This window comes from Frieseomelitta varia, unplaced genomic scaffold (assembly GCF_011392965.1).
Source record: "Frieseomelitta varia isolate USP_RPSP 00005682 unplaced genomic scaffold, Fvar_1.2 scaffold_587, whole genome shotgun sequence".
NCBI lineage: Eukaryota > Metazoa > Arthropoda > Insecta > Hymenoptera > Apidae > Frieseomelitta > Frieseomelitta varia.
The window spans coordinates 875,734-890,355 of NW_025110353.1; the positions used below are offsets into that span (position 1 = coordinate 875,734).

General features: G+C 40.4%; 1 protein-coding gene across 1 annotated transcript in view; it reads left to right on the plus strand.

The window, feature by feature from the left end:
• Positions 1-14,622, plus strand: part of LOC122534328 (heterogeneous nuclear ribonucleoprotein L-like) — a 115,972-nt gene that overhangs the window by 58,276 nt on the left and 43,074 nt on the right. The window contains exons 4-5 of the mRNA XM_043664847.1: positions 4,149-4,234; positions 5,546-5,642. Coding sequence (XP_043520782.1) covers positions 4,149-4,234; positions 5,546-5,642 — 183 coding nt within the window. The remainder of the gene's footprint in view (positions 1-4,148; positions 4,235-5,545; positions 5,643-14,622) is intronic.

Here is a 14,622-nt window from a genome sequence, read left to right on the forward strand (position 1 = left end):
TCCCAATTATGATTATTATGAAAATTGAATATACCATCCCTGGTAAAACTAGCTTACTAGAGTTTGCTCTGTTTATAAAATTCATTATAACAAATAATTTCTTATAAACGGAGACAGATAGGACATATATTTATATGACGGTTTTTCATTATTTTTAGGCGTACAATCAACTCCCGAAGTGGGTCCCATAAGTTACGAAACACTTTGTGTGTGTGTATATATATATATATAGTCGTAATATCGAGACGCGAGTCGCGATCGTTGAGATCGTTGATCGCGAATATAAAAAGAATTGATGAAGGCAGTCGCGGAGAAAAAAACTGACCCAGTTTCCGCTGTGAAACGAGCGAAATAAGTTCTTGAGCTTTTCAATAATGCGCGCTTTGCGCGTTGCATTATTTTCACCAGCGGCACGATGTATTTATAACGAATTGCTCTCGAAGCTTAGCCCGTCGTTTAAAATGCTGTATCTTTGTTCAACGTCGTGTATTTTAAATGTGCCTGGAAACATAATTTTCTCACCATCGTGTATTTACGTTCGACATCCCGTGTATATTGGGTCGAGTAAAAAGCAATTTCGTATTTTAGCGCGTATAAAAGTGAAACAAATTTTTTTTCTCATATTTTAAACGAAGTTTCTTAATTAAATATGTACCTTTTGTCATTTTGAGGCGAAATCATAATCTCGTCGTCGTAGAACTTTTGTGATTTCTGGGTGAGAAACTGCGACACAGGCCTCTTTTCAAGTCAATTTTACACAATTAAGAGAGTTCTGTAGAAGCCGAAACAAATGGTGTAGTCTGACGGTGCAGTATCAGAACTATACGGTGGCTGCAACGAAATTTTCCAGTCAAGCTCTCTCAATTTTTTGACGAGTCGTCAGAGAAATTCGATTCGTTAAATTTTTCAGTGTTAAATCATCGAGCTTTTTTTTTTTATCCAGCCTTCTTCAAATAGTTTAAAACTGTTTTGTGGCCGGTGTTTAATCTTTTACCGATATCGTGACTGCGAATGCGGCGGTTTTGCTCCATTTTTTCCACGATTTCATCGATTTTTTCAATAATTGGTCGACCAGAGTGAGATGCACCTATGATGTCCAAATTTGCAGATTGAAAACGCTTGAATCAGCTCTGTGCCACTGTATCGCGTCCGTAAACGTCACAGATTTTTTTAGCACCTCGTATTCTTCCCCCTTTTCGTAATAGAATTTCAAAATGCATCGATTTTCTTCTTTAACTTCGTTCATATTTTCAACGCGCGATAACTTTCGACTGAGTAAACAAATATCACAATTCCTTTCATTAAAATTACTCTATGACACGTCACCTTTCAAACGCACGCAAGTATTGCCAGATCCGATTAATATTACCAAAGTCATGCTATCCTAAAGTCGTCTATCCGCAGAATACTCAACCCAGTACGCAGTTAAGTCTCGTATCGTTTAAACATTCGGCTTTTAGCGTCGAATAAATTGCAACGTGTTAAGAAATCGACAAGGTCTTGGAAACTTCAATGAGAAACAAAATTCACGTGCACTTCCGTTGAACGTGGTGTAACAGAAGCTAAACCGATATCGATGTTTGTTGCTCTTCCGATCGGCTCTCTCGAAGAGTTGTGGATGTTAAAATTCGCAAACATTTAGACAGCCCAACATATATGTATATTGTATATAATTACGATGCAATGTTAGAATATCGTTCGATTATTCCTCGTTTTTTCCGCCGTCGGTGTGGAAATCCAACGTTCCGCAATCGCGATTCGATCGGTGGGTAAACACATCTGGCCGAAGTGCTGAACTTATCTATGCGTTTTATCAAGATTGATTTTATTGACACATCTATCTTTGTGCGTCTAAACATAGTGATGGCGTAAACTTTCGGTATTTTCAATCCTTTAACGTTCGAATGATTCCGAGCTCCGATCGTGGGATACTTGCATTAAATACGCCGTTCATAAAGATTAGGGGATTATTTCAAAATGAATATGAAGCGATGAAAAAAAAGGAGCATTTGATTTTTTTTTTATTAACACTAGAACTATCGAAATGGTTAAAATGACTAATTCATAATTTTTTTTTAGATATGTTACAGATGCAAAATGTGTATTTTTAGAAGTCTAAATGATTTTTTATAAAATACACGAATAAAAGTTTGTGTATTCTATTGTATTTCTATTTTTTTCATTTTAATATCTCTGATTCTATGCTTTAGTTCCTTAGTAGGTGCTAAACAACGACAAGTCAAAGAAAGTTGTTCTTGCTTAATAAAAAAAAAGACGCTTTTTTTTCTTATCGCTTCACATTCATTTTGAAATATCCCCTAATTTTTATGAGCAGTTTATGTTTAGAAAAGATCAGATTCTATCGATGACGTGGACATTTAGAATGTTCAATGTTTCTCAGAGTCAGAGATTTCAGGCTCCAGCCATGGATTTTTCGAGAATGATCAATGTTGCAGAAATCTCGAGCGTTGACTGAATGAAATTGCTGAGATATTTTTTTAACACGGCAGTTTTGTATATCTTTATTCCGGATGCGTGTAAAATGCGTGTGCGAATATTGCGGCATTTGAATTTGAGATACTGCAGGGGAGATATGTATATCTCGCGTGCAGCTCCAGCCGCTTTTACGTGACGCGCGTGCCGGAACATTCTCCCCTTTATTATTTTGCGCGATGGAATTTATTTCGAGCATAAGGCGATTTTTCTTTTTTTCAGGTTTTCGAGATTCTTTTTTTTTTTTTTTTTTTTTTTTAAATGACAAAATGCCACTTTTAAATGGATATAGAAAAATGCAGTTAAAATCCATGTTCAGTTCCGCGCGTTGCAATATTTTCAGAAATGTTGCATGTCAGTGTTCACTGTACGATTGTAAACGTATAACATGTATACTTCTATATTGGAATACATACGAAAAGCTTTTGTATAACGTCAATTGTGATGGATGCGATATGGTCATACATCCATCAACAGAGAATTCTCATTAGTTTATTTAATCGCACATTTTTCATACAAGTACACAAACACATCTGTATCAATTTATTTAGTTCGTTCATTAATTTATATTTCGCCTCTAAAATAACAAATCCAGTTTGTTTAACAAATTTATATAAAATTTTTTCACGTACACATTCGCTCACGAAATCGTGCACTTCCAGATACTTTCACATTCTACGACAGTATTTTTATCACTCTAAGGCAGGCGTGTCTTACGCTGTAAAATTGGAATAATTGAATAAGGATTTTATTATTTGAACAATTTTAAATGAATGTCCATGATGTCTCTTTTGGTGAGTACTTATATCTGCGAACAGATTTCTTCCCATACGAAGCATACAAAAAATAAAATGAGAAGAAAAATTTTAGACGAGCATCTTGACGAAATACTCTTTTGTATTGCCACTACTTGTATCAAATCAGTTATCGATGAGCTGAAAACGAGCTCAGTTTTTTCGTTAAAAGTTAATATAAATATATTTTTCTAGTCAGTGTATTGTTTCACTATAAGAAGTTGTTTTAATGTTCTTGTAAATAATATAAGTTACATTGAACTGATAACAAAATTTTTGTTGGCCAGTGAAGCCTAGAAGATCTAAAAGATTGGACACTCCATACTGTAAAGAAAAAGTTTGCAGATTCTTTCAATTGTCTAGCCAACAACGAAAATGATTTATAACACGGACGTGGCCTGTAGCTGGTTTTGAGATTTTAGAAATCCTTTTAGATCTTTCAGTGCTTGACGTGCAAGCTTCGGACATCAGATCCGAAATTCTATATATCTGCTTCTTAACCTCTTGCGCTGGAGTGACGTGTCACGCACGTCGAGAATTTTTTCGAAGAACAAAATTGTAATATTTTCTCAGTTTTAATTATAACCCAGGCAAAACAAATAATAAATTTATTACCTCTCAATAATTTCTATCCAGTGATATCGTACCGACGAGTTCAAACGGAAAGCGACGAATTATTGTATACGGTTTGGTCACTCGTTACGGTCCGCAGTCAGTTGCCAGCGCAAGTGGTTAGCTCTCACGATGCTACGTAGTGGACAGAATTGAAAATTCTTGTCTGTGCGTTTGGCAGTAAAAATTGTTAAAAAAAATTTGTGAAACTTTTCTAAAGTACATTTCGCATTTTTCTCTCTGTTGCAGGAAGTATTGCACACGATCAGCACGCCCAGCGGGCAGGTTCAGCGCATTGTCATATTCAAGAAGAACGGCGTTCAAGCAATGGTGGAATATCCTTTTGCAATATCTTCGCGTTGATCCACTCGGTGGATCTCGTTCCGCGTGTGAAGCACACATGAGTTTCACGAAGCGTGATGTACGGGCGCTTGGAGCTCGAGAGGATCTCTCTGACATGATGGCACACTTGCTTTCTTCTTCCCCCTCCTCCCTCCTCCCTCCTCCTCCTTCGCCTTTTTCTTCGCGAAACAACTACCCGTTGGCGAAGTTTGTCAGTCACGCGCCACCGTTACAATGCGATGAAGATTTATAAGCGGAACCAGCGAGTGACACGGTTACAGGATCTTCCGGTAGTGGCGTCGTTGCTCGCTTTAATCCTCGCTCTGATACCTTGGCCCGAATATCGACACGGCTCGTGGCATACTGGATGAGCGTTTCTAATCAAACTAGAGGCTCCTCTGTTTTTTTGAAAGTTGTCGGCCGCTTTAGATATCTAACCCTTTCAATGCTGACGGCGAGTATAGTCTGTCGCGTTGAACGCTGGCTGTGTACTAACGGTGACTATGGTCTAAAGAATTCGCAGCGTCAATTTTTCGTAATTTAGACTGCTAGAGCAGAGCAAGAGGAATTTTCAAATTCGAGAAATAATACGCAAACCAGCATGTATAGTCGATTGTAATTATTCGATTCGGGAGCAGTTGACAAAGTGACGTGGCCGTAAGTGATGTCGAGTCTATAAGGAAAACCTTATAAAAAGTTTTTCTTTCAACACCTTAGATGTATATCAGTTTGGAGTTCATATTGTACAAATTCAAAACAAAGAGAAACATTTCGACTGCCGACTTTCACTTAATATTAATAAAACGTTGCCATTTTACAAAAGTAGTATCACAGAGACAATTGTGTTAAAATTATTGTCAAGTCTTTAGATAAAAATCGTCTCAGGTTGATTTGTATTGATAGTAAATGCTGTTCCAAAAGTAGAGATAGACGAGAAAGTTACTGTTATTGTGAAATCTGCGACATAGGTTTACGTGTCTGCTCCTAGATTTTGAAATTCACGGTCTCTCGATGCTTCGAGAACTTTTCCACCTTCGAATCCATAGCGTTCGCCATTTTCCACCTCGAATCCATAGCGTTTCCTTCCAATCCTCTGACGAAAAAATTCTTGACAAGATCCTACGATCGTTGTTTCTCTCGTCTGCCATTCATAAAGTTATCATCGCCGCCTGGAAGTCGTTTCCGTTTCCCTTGGTTTCAATTTCGATAAAGAGAAAATCCTCTCCGAGTTCAGACTTGCGTCGATTTCTGTTATCGTTTAGAACCATCTATATATCCTTAACCGAATTCCATTCGACAACCACGTTCGACTCGGTGGAATCGGCAACAAGAGCAAAGGAGACGCTTCACGGAGCAGACATATATTCCGGTTGCTGCACGCTGAAGATCGACTTCGCCAAGGTGAGTCCGCGAAAAATATCAATTGCACGAATTAATTAATTAATTCTCTCTTTTATCCTTTTCTTTCAAAAAATTTTCAAAAGTGGCGTCGAAGGTCGGCTTGTTACGAGATGCTGGACGAGTCCGCGGTTAAAAAATATGTGAAAGAGAGAGAGAAAGAGGAGTAGAAAAAAGGAAATAAGCCTCTCCAGAGATTCGCCGTTAATATTCATGAGAAAGAATCCGACGGAGAAATGCTTGTGCAAATAATGAAAACGTTCTAGATTCACCCTTACGTAACGGTGAAAAAAAAAGAAGAAAAAAAAAAAAAGGGAATGGCGGTGGTAGGTTGGGCCCCCGGCGTACTTACGGTACCATAAAACTCGAGGAAATTTGCCGGTTTCATTCATTTTACGTGCTCGTTACATATTCCAATTACCCGGTGGTACAAGCGGCTCCGCCGCTGTGACGACATTCTTTTCAATATTTCATCCGGCGTCTAATTAGCAAATCCAACAAATAGACCTCGAGCGCGCCGCCATTCGGGGGATGAAACGTCGTTTCTCGCCGGGTGAAACTTTAGAAACGCGTGTACACCTTTCAGAGGGTCCCCTACTCTCTAGCACGTCTTTCGAGTGATAGCAGCCTTTGTCTTGCCTTTGATATTCAGCTCACTCGGCGAGGAACGTGCACCCTCGTTTCGCGAATATCAGGACACTTGCGAATACGGTTAAGCGAGAGACGTATTAGAAAGTGATTAGGAAATTATCTCTGAAACATTTTTTCTCTTTTCTTTTTCAGTAATCCTTTTCTCATCTGTCGTTTTTTAAACATTTGTCATCGTATTTTCTGAATTCAGATTCTGCGCAGACTTCTTGAAATTTGTCGCATGGTTCGTTTCAAACATTTAACAATGTAGAACTCGGAGAACTGCGAGTGTAACGTTACGTCGCAATCTTATGAGTATTTGATTCGAAATTCAGTATGTATTTATTCTTCGTATTAATCTCCTAATAAAGTTTAGTATTCTGAACATCCATATATGCACAAAAGTGAATATATATTACATATAGACGATACGAGATAACTTCATTCGAGATAGAATATGGGAAATACATTGCTGACGATAATTTGTATTCGAATTCACGACAAGTGAACAACAGTTCCTCTCTTTATCGCCGTAATTACAAATTCCCGCCCTAACGTTGAAACGACGTTATTCCCGCGTTTTCCTCCCTCTGTCTCTCTCGGCTGTCCGTTCTATCGTGAAAAGGATCGCAGTGCAAACAGCGACCAGCAGTGTGCTCCGCCGAGAGACGAGTGAAAAGAAAATCACGCGCATTAACGTTAGGCCCGCGGCAACGAGGTCTCTTCCGTGCTGTTTGAAAGCAGCGAAAAAAGAGTGATTCGTGCACCCGAGACGTCGCGCGAGCGTGAAAGTTGCTCGTTTCTCACCCAACGGGTCAGACTTTGTTTCGTCTTTGTTCGAACTCTTTCGATCTTTGACACCTTTGACATCTTTCTGTCCTTTGTTAGGTAAACGTATCTGCGTCTCCCTTTCCGATTAAACAGAGAATCGATGGGAGAATTATTGTGGGGAAGAAATAGTATTTAAATGGTAATATAACCTAGATGATTTATAATAAATAGTTTACTAATATCAAGTAATTGAGGAGACGACGAAGAAATACTAATTCGTCACTTTACGTTTGAACTTGTCGAAATATCATCAAGTTCACTGTTGCTTTGCCATTTAAAACAAGGATAGGAATTATTAAGTATATAAATTTATTATTTGTATCACCTGGGTTATATTTAAATATAATTACAATCAAGAAAATGTTGGAAATTAGGGAAAAGAACTGTCGACGTGCATAGCGTGTCATTCCAGCGCAAGAAGTTACAAGTTAAGTCTCAAGATCTGCACGTTACTATAACTCTGTCCAAAATCTTTAAACTCTTGTCTTCATACGCACTTCACACACGCTTACAATAATACGCTTGTATTTTAAGTTTTAAAATTAGTGTGACTAAACAAACAGTCCCAAATCTGGTTTCTTTACTGCGACAATCACGTCGCAGCAAGTGATAGTTGTCTCGTTTTTAACCGCTGGCAACTGATTGCGGACCATAACGAGTGACCAAACCGTATACAATAATTCGTCGCTTTCTTTTTGAACTCGCCGGGTGTGATATCGCTGGATAGAAATTATTGACAAGTAATAAATTTATTACTTGTTTTGCCTATTTTGTTTCACTTAGATATACTTGAAACTGAGAAAATATTACAATTTTGAGATAAAAGATTCTCGACGTGCGCGGCACGTTGTTCCAGCGCAAGAGGTGTTAAAGCCTTCACATACGTTGAAACACGCAACGATGCATGCATCGACTTCTAGGTTTCATGAAACCTGCATCCGAGTCAATTTGCCTGCCGATTCGCCGAGAGACATACATTGCAACATGCATCGTGTAACCTAGAAGTCGATGCATGCATCATCGCGTGTTTCAACGTGTGCAAGGACTTTTAGGCAACGCAGGAAGAAATTCCGAATAACAAGACTTTCTCACTCTGCATTATTTTCCTCGTCACTCGCCGAATGCGTTTGTCTCTGAAATGTTTAATTAACCTACAAACATTGGCAAGCAAATCGATCCTTGCTCGTGAAATTTTCCGTTTCGCACGGCACGCAGTTTCGCGTATTGCGTTCGCTCGACACCTAATTACCGATAATTGCTCAATTTGCGTATTGCCCCTGACGATTAAACAGTCGGTAACGCTTCGTTCGCGGTTCGTGCACCAAGAATCAAATTCTAACCACCGAACGCGCGAACGTATTTACAAACGTGTGCGTTTGTCGTGATCTCGTCGCAAACACGACAGATTCTTTCCCTCGCGAAGCTGATCGCACTCGGCGCATCGACGTGTTCGGGGGTCTCCCCGGATCTCTCTCAAATTGTGCAACGTTCTCTCACATGACTCATGCTCGCGTAGATTTATACGCGAGCGTTGTGTATGCGCGTCTGGCCGACACACGCACGAAACTGTTATTTGGCATATCTTTCCATTGGCAATAGCCGCGCAAAGGGTGGGATTGCTCGGCCACGCAGGCTCCGCCTTGAAATCCAATTTCGAACTTTGGGCCGTGGCTTTGGCTCTATTTTCATTAGAGGTGCCTCTGTCGTTTTGGCAGATGTCTGTTTTTCTCGCTGGCTGCGGCCAGAAAGGAACAACGTGTGTTCCTCGCAGAGTGCGTCTCGATCGTATCTTGGCCCACGTATTCCATCGACACGCGATAAATCGTGGATTTTCAAAGTTCTTGACACGTACGTTGAGTTACGTAATGTGACAGAAAGAGGGGGATGGAGATATTCATTCGGATATTTTATGCAGGGTGTTTTTTCGTAACTTGTGGAGCCCACTTTGGGAGCTGATTGTATGCCTAAAAATAATGGAAAAAAGTCATATAAATATATGTTCTATCTTCGTTTATGAGATATGAATGAATTTTATAAACAGAGCAAACTCTAGTAAGCTAGGTTTTACCAGGGATGGTACATTCAATTTCCATAATAATCATAATTGGGATGAAGAAACTCCACATGTTATTGTGCTTCCAAGACATCAACATCAATTTAGTTTAAACGCATGGGCAGGAATAATTGATAAATTTTTAATTGGACCTTTTTTTCTTGATGGGAAACTAACAGGCACAAAGTACGNAAGATTCATTATATCTCATAAACGAAGACAGATAGGACATATATTTATATGATTTTTTTTTCATTATTTTTAAGCGTGCAATCAGCTCCCGAAGTGGGTCCCACAAGTTACGAAACACCCCGTATGTACGCGGCGTAATTAGAGAGAAATTTTCTTAGGATTAGAGCCGATCGATTCGACGCGACTATAAACAGACAGGCGGGGATTATATTTAATTCTCTCGCCGGCAGGAGATTGAAGTAGTTGAATGGAAACGTGCGCGGTGAATGCGGGTAGCTGCCATATTCACCGCCGGTTTTAATCTGTTTCTCAATATCAATCGCGCGCAGACGATCGGCTGTAGGCTCGCAAGTTGCAGGAGAAATATGTATCTTGTTTTACAGTTTCTCTGATTACATTTCAAACTCGTCTACCCTTTGCGGTAATTCGTAAACGTTCGTACGAGAAAGCAACACGAACGCATTTCTCGCAAGAAATAAACAGAACAGAGAGGAATTTTTGTATAAATTCACCTTTTAAAGTTTGGAACCATTGGCTTTCCATAATTCGCTTATTAAAATTGAAAGCTGCGTTTTCATTCGAAACAGAAAGTCGGTCGACAAATTTCGTGGAACGAAAAATCTATAGTTCTCGCGTCGCTCGAGTTACACGAGCCACGTTTCGCCTACGCGTAACCATTGTGTAACGGCAGTGTTCTCCAACTGGAAACGTCGATCGTCGATAATGATGCGCTCGTAGCCGGCGAATGTGCGCGTGGCCCGATGGAAATCGTTTGCATTCAATAAATTTGCACATTCTCGCCTCGCCTCGCCTCGACGAGAGAGAGAGAGAGAGAGAGAGAGAGAGAGAGAGAGAGAGAGAGAGAGTCGAACGATAAGAGAGAGCACGTAGCGACGCTTTGTCAATCTGTCAACGCTGCTTGCGATATTTTTCGAATGAACTGAGCCGGGCGCATCCGGCCAACGATGCATTACGTACACGTTTCAACGTGTAAATTCGCCGCCTTTTTCCCCTCTCCCTCTTTACGGTTTCTCCCCCTCGTTTCGAATAAATTTCGAGGGAGAGAAAAGCGGCAAGCGATGAAACCGATGAAAAATCATCGCGTTTACCGGGCTCTCGATTACTCTGATAACAGTCCGCCGGTGAAAAATGGTCGCGCAAAAGTAGCCAATCTCGAACTTTCGAAAGGCAATTACGATGGGGAGATTTTATGTAAAGCGAGAGTCACTCGATGAACCTCGGAGCCCCCCCTCCCGGATTGAAACGAATTTCGAACGAGTTTCCCTCAGTTGCTTGTTATATTCGCTCGAGTGGGGGCCATGCAGCGGTGTATCGAAACTTTATAACGAAACGCAATTGTCGACGGCGGCCATTTTGTCGTATTTTGTCTTGAGACCAGGGAGAGGTTGGCAGAGTTGTACAGTTCGAACAGTTCGATCGCTTAAGGTACTCGATGAACCAAGAACATAGATTCGGATTTAAACGGATGGATTCCGTGGATTAATCCTGTAATTTTGCGAAAGTAGAGCCGGTTCTATTCGCGGAATCAATTTCTCAGCGACGGTCGAACGATAATTATCAGGTAGCTGGCGTTCAGACAAAAAGTATTCGCCCGTAGCCTCTTTATTTCGATCGACGGGAAACAGTTTCACAACTCTGGTGACCGTTGGATCTATCGTTGTTACGGTGTTGGCCAACGAACCTTGGTGGATCGCATCACTCACCTTCGAAACCGCACAATTTACCCCCTCGAGGCGTAGAGAGAGAGAGACCTCTCGACCCCACGATGTTTGACGTGGTTGCGAGGAAGCGTGGACGTTACAAGAAACACGCAGGTCTCGGTGTATCGATCGCACGCGAATCCCCCCGTCCAGCTACCGGTGCAAGTTGATTACAAACAATTCGCGTTTCACCGATAGCGGTGGATTTGCACGGACGGGGTCCGCTCTCCTCGAGGTGGAGCCATTTTGGCAGCACGTAGCTAATGATCGAGTTACCTCGGTCCGGCCGTCTCTATAATTATACCTCGCATTGTACCCAATATTCGCATTAACCGAACGCTGACAATGAAGAACGATCTGGCAATTATTTTCCGACCTGTCCTCTTGGTTTCCGACGCTTGGTGGTGCGCGCCGTCTCTCGTTGATCGTTTTATCGCGGCGTTCGAACCCGTCGCCTCCCGTCCTTTCTCATTCCGATCCGTCCGAATCGAGTCGAGTCGAGTCGAATCGAATCGAATCGAATCGAATCGAATCGAACCGTTATTGCTCGCCCTTCCCCCCAAGTTTCGTGGAAACACGAAAACTCCTTTTGTCCCGATAGCGTCGCGCTGCCTGACGAGAGAAAATTAAGAGCGCCGGCCCGCTTGATTACCGGCTAATTAGAACGCCGTTATCTGTGACGTTTTCGAAACGACACGGGACGACACGGGGGGAAATTCACGGGCGAAAAAAAATTCTGAACTACCAGCGGCCGAGGCGACGTTCTCTTCTGCTCCACCTCACCCTGCCGGCCGGTGGACCGTCGAGAGATTAAAAGGGACGCGACGCCAACTAAACAGGAAATTAGTTTGGGACACTCGGCCGTGTAACGGTGTTTCATTAGTTCTCCATCCATTGCCCCATCCTTTCTTTCTTTCTTTCTTTTTTTCTCTTTCTTTTTTAGTCCTCTCCCAACCTCCTCTCGCAACCAGCAAGGGTTACAGTTACAGTTACCGCAAACGCGCCATATTTTGCGCTTGTTCGCTTCTAAGGTAGTTCTAGTGTGAAGTGCGTGTTTTTCAACTTTGTTCGGAAATTTTTTGCAAAGAAACTATTATACCTCTTGCAGTCAAATTGACAAGGATTATTTGCACGTATTTCAACGACGTTTTTGAAAATTTTTTGGAACAGAAAAAGTTAAAATTAGTGGTACTGCGTACTCTCAAACATAGTCGCTTTTGAAAAAGGTCGTCTCATGGTGTCCATGACTCCGGCTATTCTGCTTGTCTAAAATAAAAAAAACGTGATAGTTTCTTAATTAGTATGGATTTGGCTATAGCCGGAACTAGAACAAAAGAAAAATGTCGGTAATTAAAAAATTGGCGATACTTTGAAGNTTCGATTATTGATTTTTACGTGTTTTTCGTCATACTTCGTAAGCCTAAAAAAATATAAAAAATAAAAATTTTTGGTTGATTCCAGTTCGTGCTGTACTAAATTCACACATGTACTAAATTCGTACTTAAAATTTTAATTCAATTGGTCAAGTAGATGTCGAGATATCATGGACACCGTTCTGAAAAACATAGTTTCCAGAAAAATGCCTTTAAAGTTTAGTTATTGCTGTAAAAAGACACTGGTCGTCGCGTCCTTCAAACACCCATAACTTTGTTAATTACATGTAAGTTTCCAGAGATGTATTTTTGAAACTATATCCTTTAAGAATATGCAAAAAAAATCGATTTTTTAAAAATTTCCCCTTAATTCTAACTTTAAAGTAGCTTAACACGCGAGGATTTTACCTTTCAGTTTTAAATTTGAAGAATCACAGAGATCAGCGAACTACGAATGCTCATGCTCAAGTTGAAGAGACAGAGAACCTAAATATGAATTTTATTACGATGAGGTGCGCCTCTGTGCAAGGTACTGATTACGCCATAATTGCAGGCCCGCGGAAGATTTTCGTTTGCCAATTAATCAGTTTTCTTAATCCCGTGGACCGTTTAGCATGCAAACTGCTATCTCGTTAGTGCGTGGATCATTCGATCGAGGCATCGTTTCGTTCGATTAAGCGAACCGCTTAAGCGGCTGCGATAATTGCGCGAAACGACACGATCAAGGACGTTGGTTGCGCGGTAAATCGGATTAAAGATGAATCATAGTCGATTGATCTAACAAATACGCGGACGCGATCGAAACGATCCACCGTGACGATACTCTTCTTCTGTGTATTCTCCCGTCAAGGGTAGATCAAGTTTGATCGATTCTTTCCTCTCCTATTGTCGACTTTATCGCTGTCCGTTAGAATACACCGATATCATATGTATGTATGTACATATGAATGTAGAGAGTAAAATGCGACTCATTAGGGACAAGTATAGTTTCCGACTTGATAGCAACCATATAGTTATTGTTTTTGGTTTAATCGCTTCTCGGAGCGATGAGGTAGCATTAAGTGTCTTGCGTAGGTAACCCCTCTTGGGTTATGGCATTCTATAACACGGTTTCGCTCTAACACGATAAGAGAAATTGCAGAAAGCCCCGTATAATGCAGGACCGTCTACAACACGATAAGGCGATTTTTATTTAACGCGTTTAGAAAATTATATTATGCACTCTAAAATTACGTTCCGTCATCTATTTGTGAAAAATACATAAAAAAAAAAAAAAGATAAAATAGGAGGAATATCCGAATTTTATCATGTCAAGAATCTCAAGTTTCCATTTTATGTTTTTTCTGTTGAAGTTGAGAGTTAGTTGCACATCACTGAGTATTGCGTGTTCGAGGTGTTCAATTGTTTATTCCTCGATGGAAAATTGCTGTACAGCCTCAGTATTCACAGAGGATACACCTCGTTTAGAGGATAATTTATTTAGCAACTGTGTACGTACTTTGTCTAATTGTTCTCTCCCAACTTCCAATTACCCGATTAACTATTGCGGAACGGGCCAAGTTCGTCACCTACAACGGACTACTAAATCACTAAGATGAGGTACTAAATCTTAATCCTTTGCTTTCCTTCAAAGAGAGAGAGAGTCACTATCTCTCTGCTCTCAAGCCTGTTTTGTACGATAATATAGCTAGCCAATCATTTTCAGATATCAGAAAGTTAACTGACCTCGAACGCCCTTAGTCTCACGCAACACGTTATTGTGTAGAAACCTATGTATTCGCGTACTGTATATAATAGCTGGCGAGAATAATTGAAACAATTTGGCAAAGTTTGAACCGATGGATTTGAAATGTATATACAGGGTGTTTCGTAACTTGTGAGACGCACTTCGGGATCTGATTGTACGCCTAAAAATAATGAAAACAAGTCATATAAATATATGTCCTATCTGTCTCCGTTTATGAGATATAATGAACTTTATAAACAGAGCAAACTCTAGTAAGCTAGTTTTACCAGGAATGGTACATTCAATTTTCATAATAATCATAATTGGGATGAAGAAAACCCACATGTATTGTGCATTCAAGACATCAACATCAATTTAGTTTAAACGCATGGGCAGGAATAATTGATAAATTTTTAATTAGACCTTCTTTTCTTTATGGGAAACTAACAGGTACAAA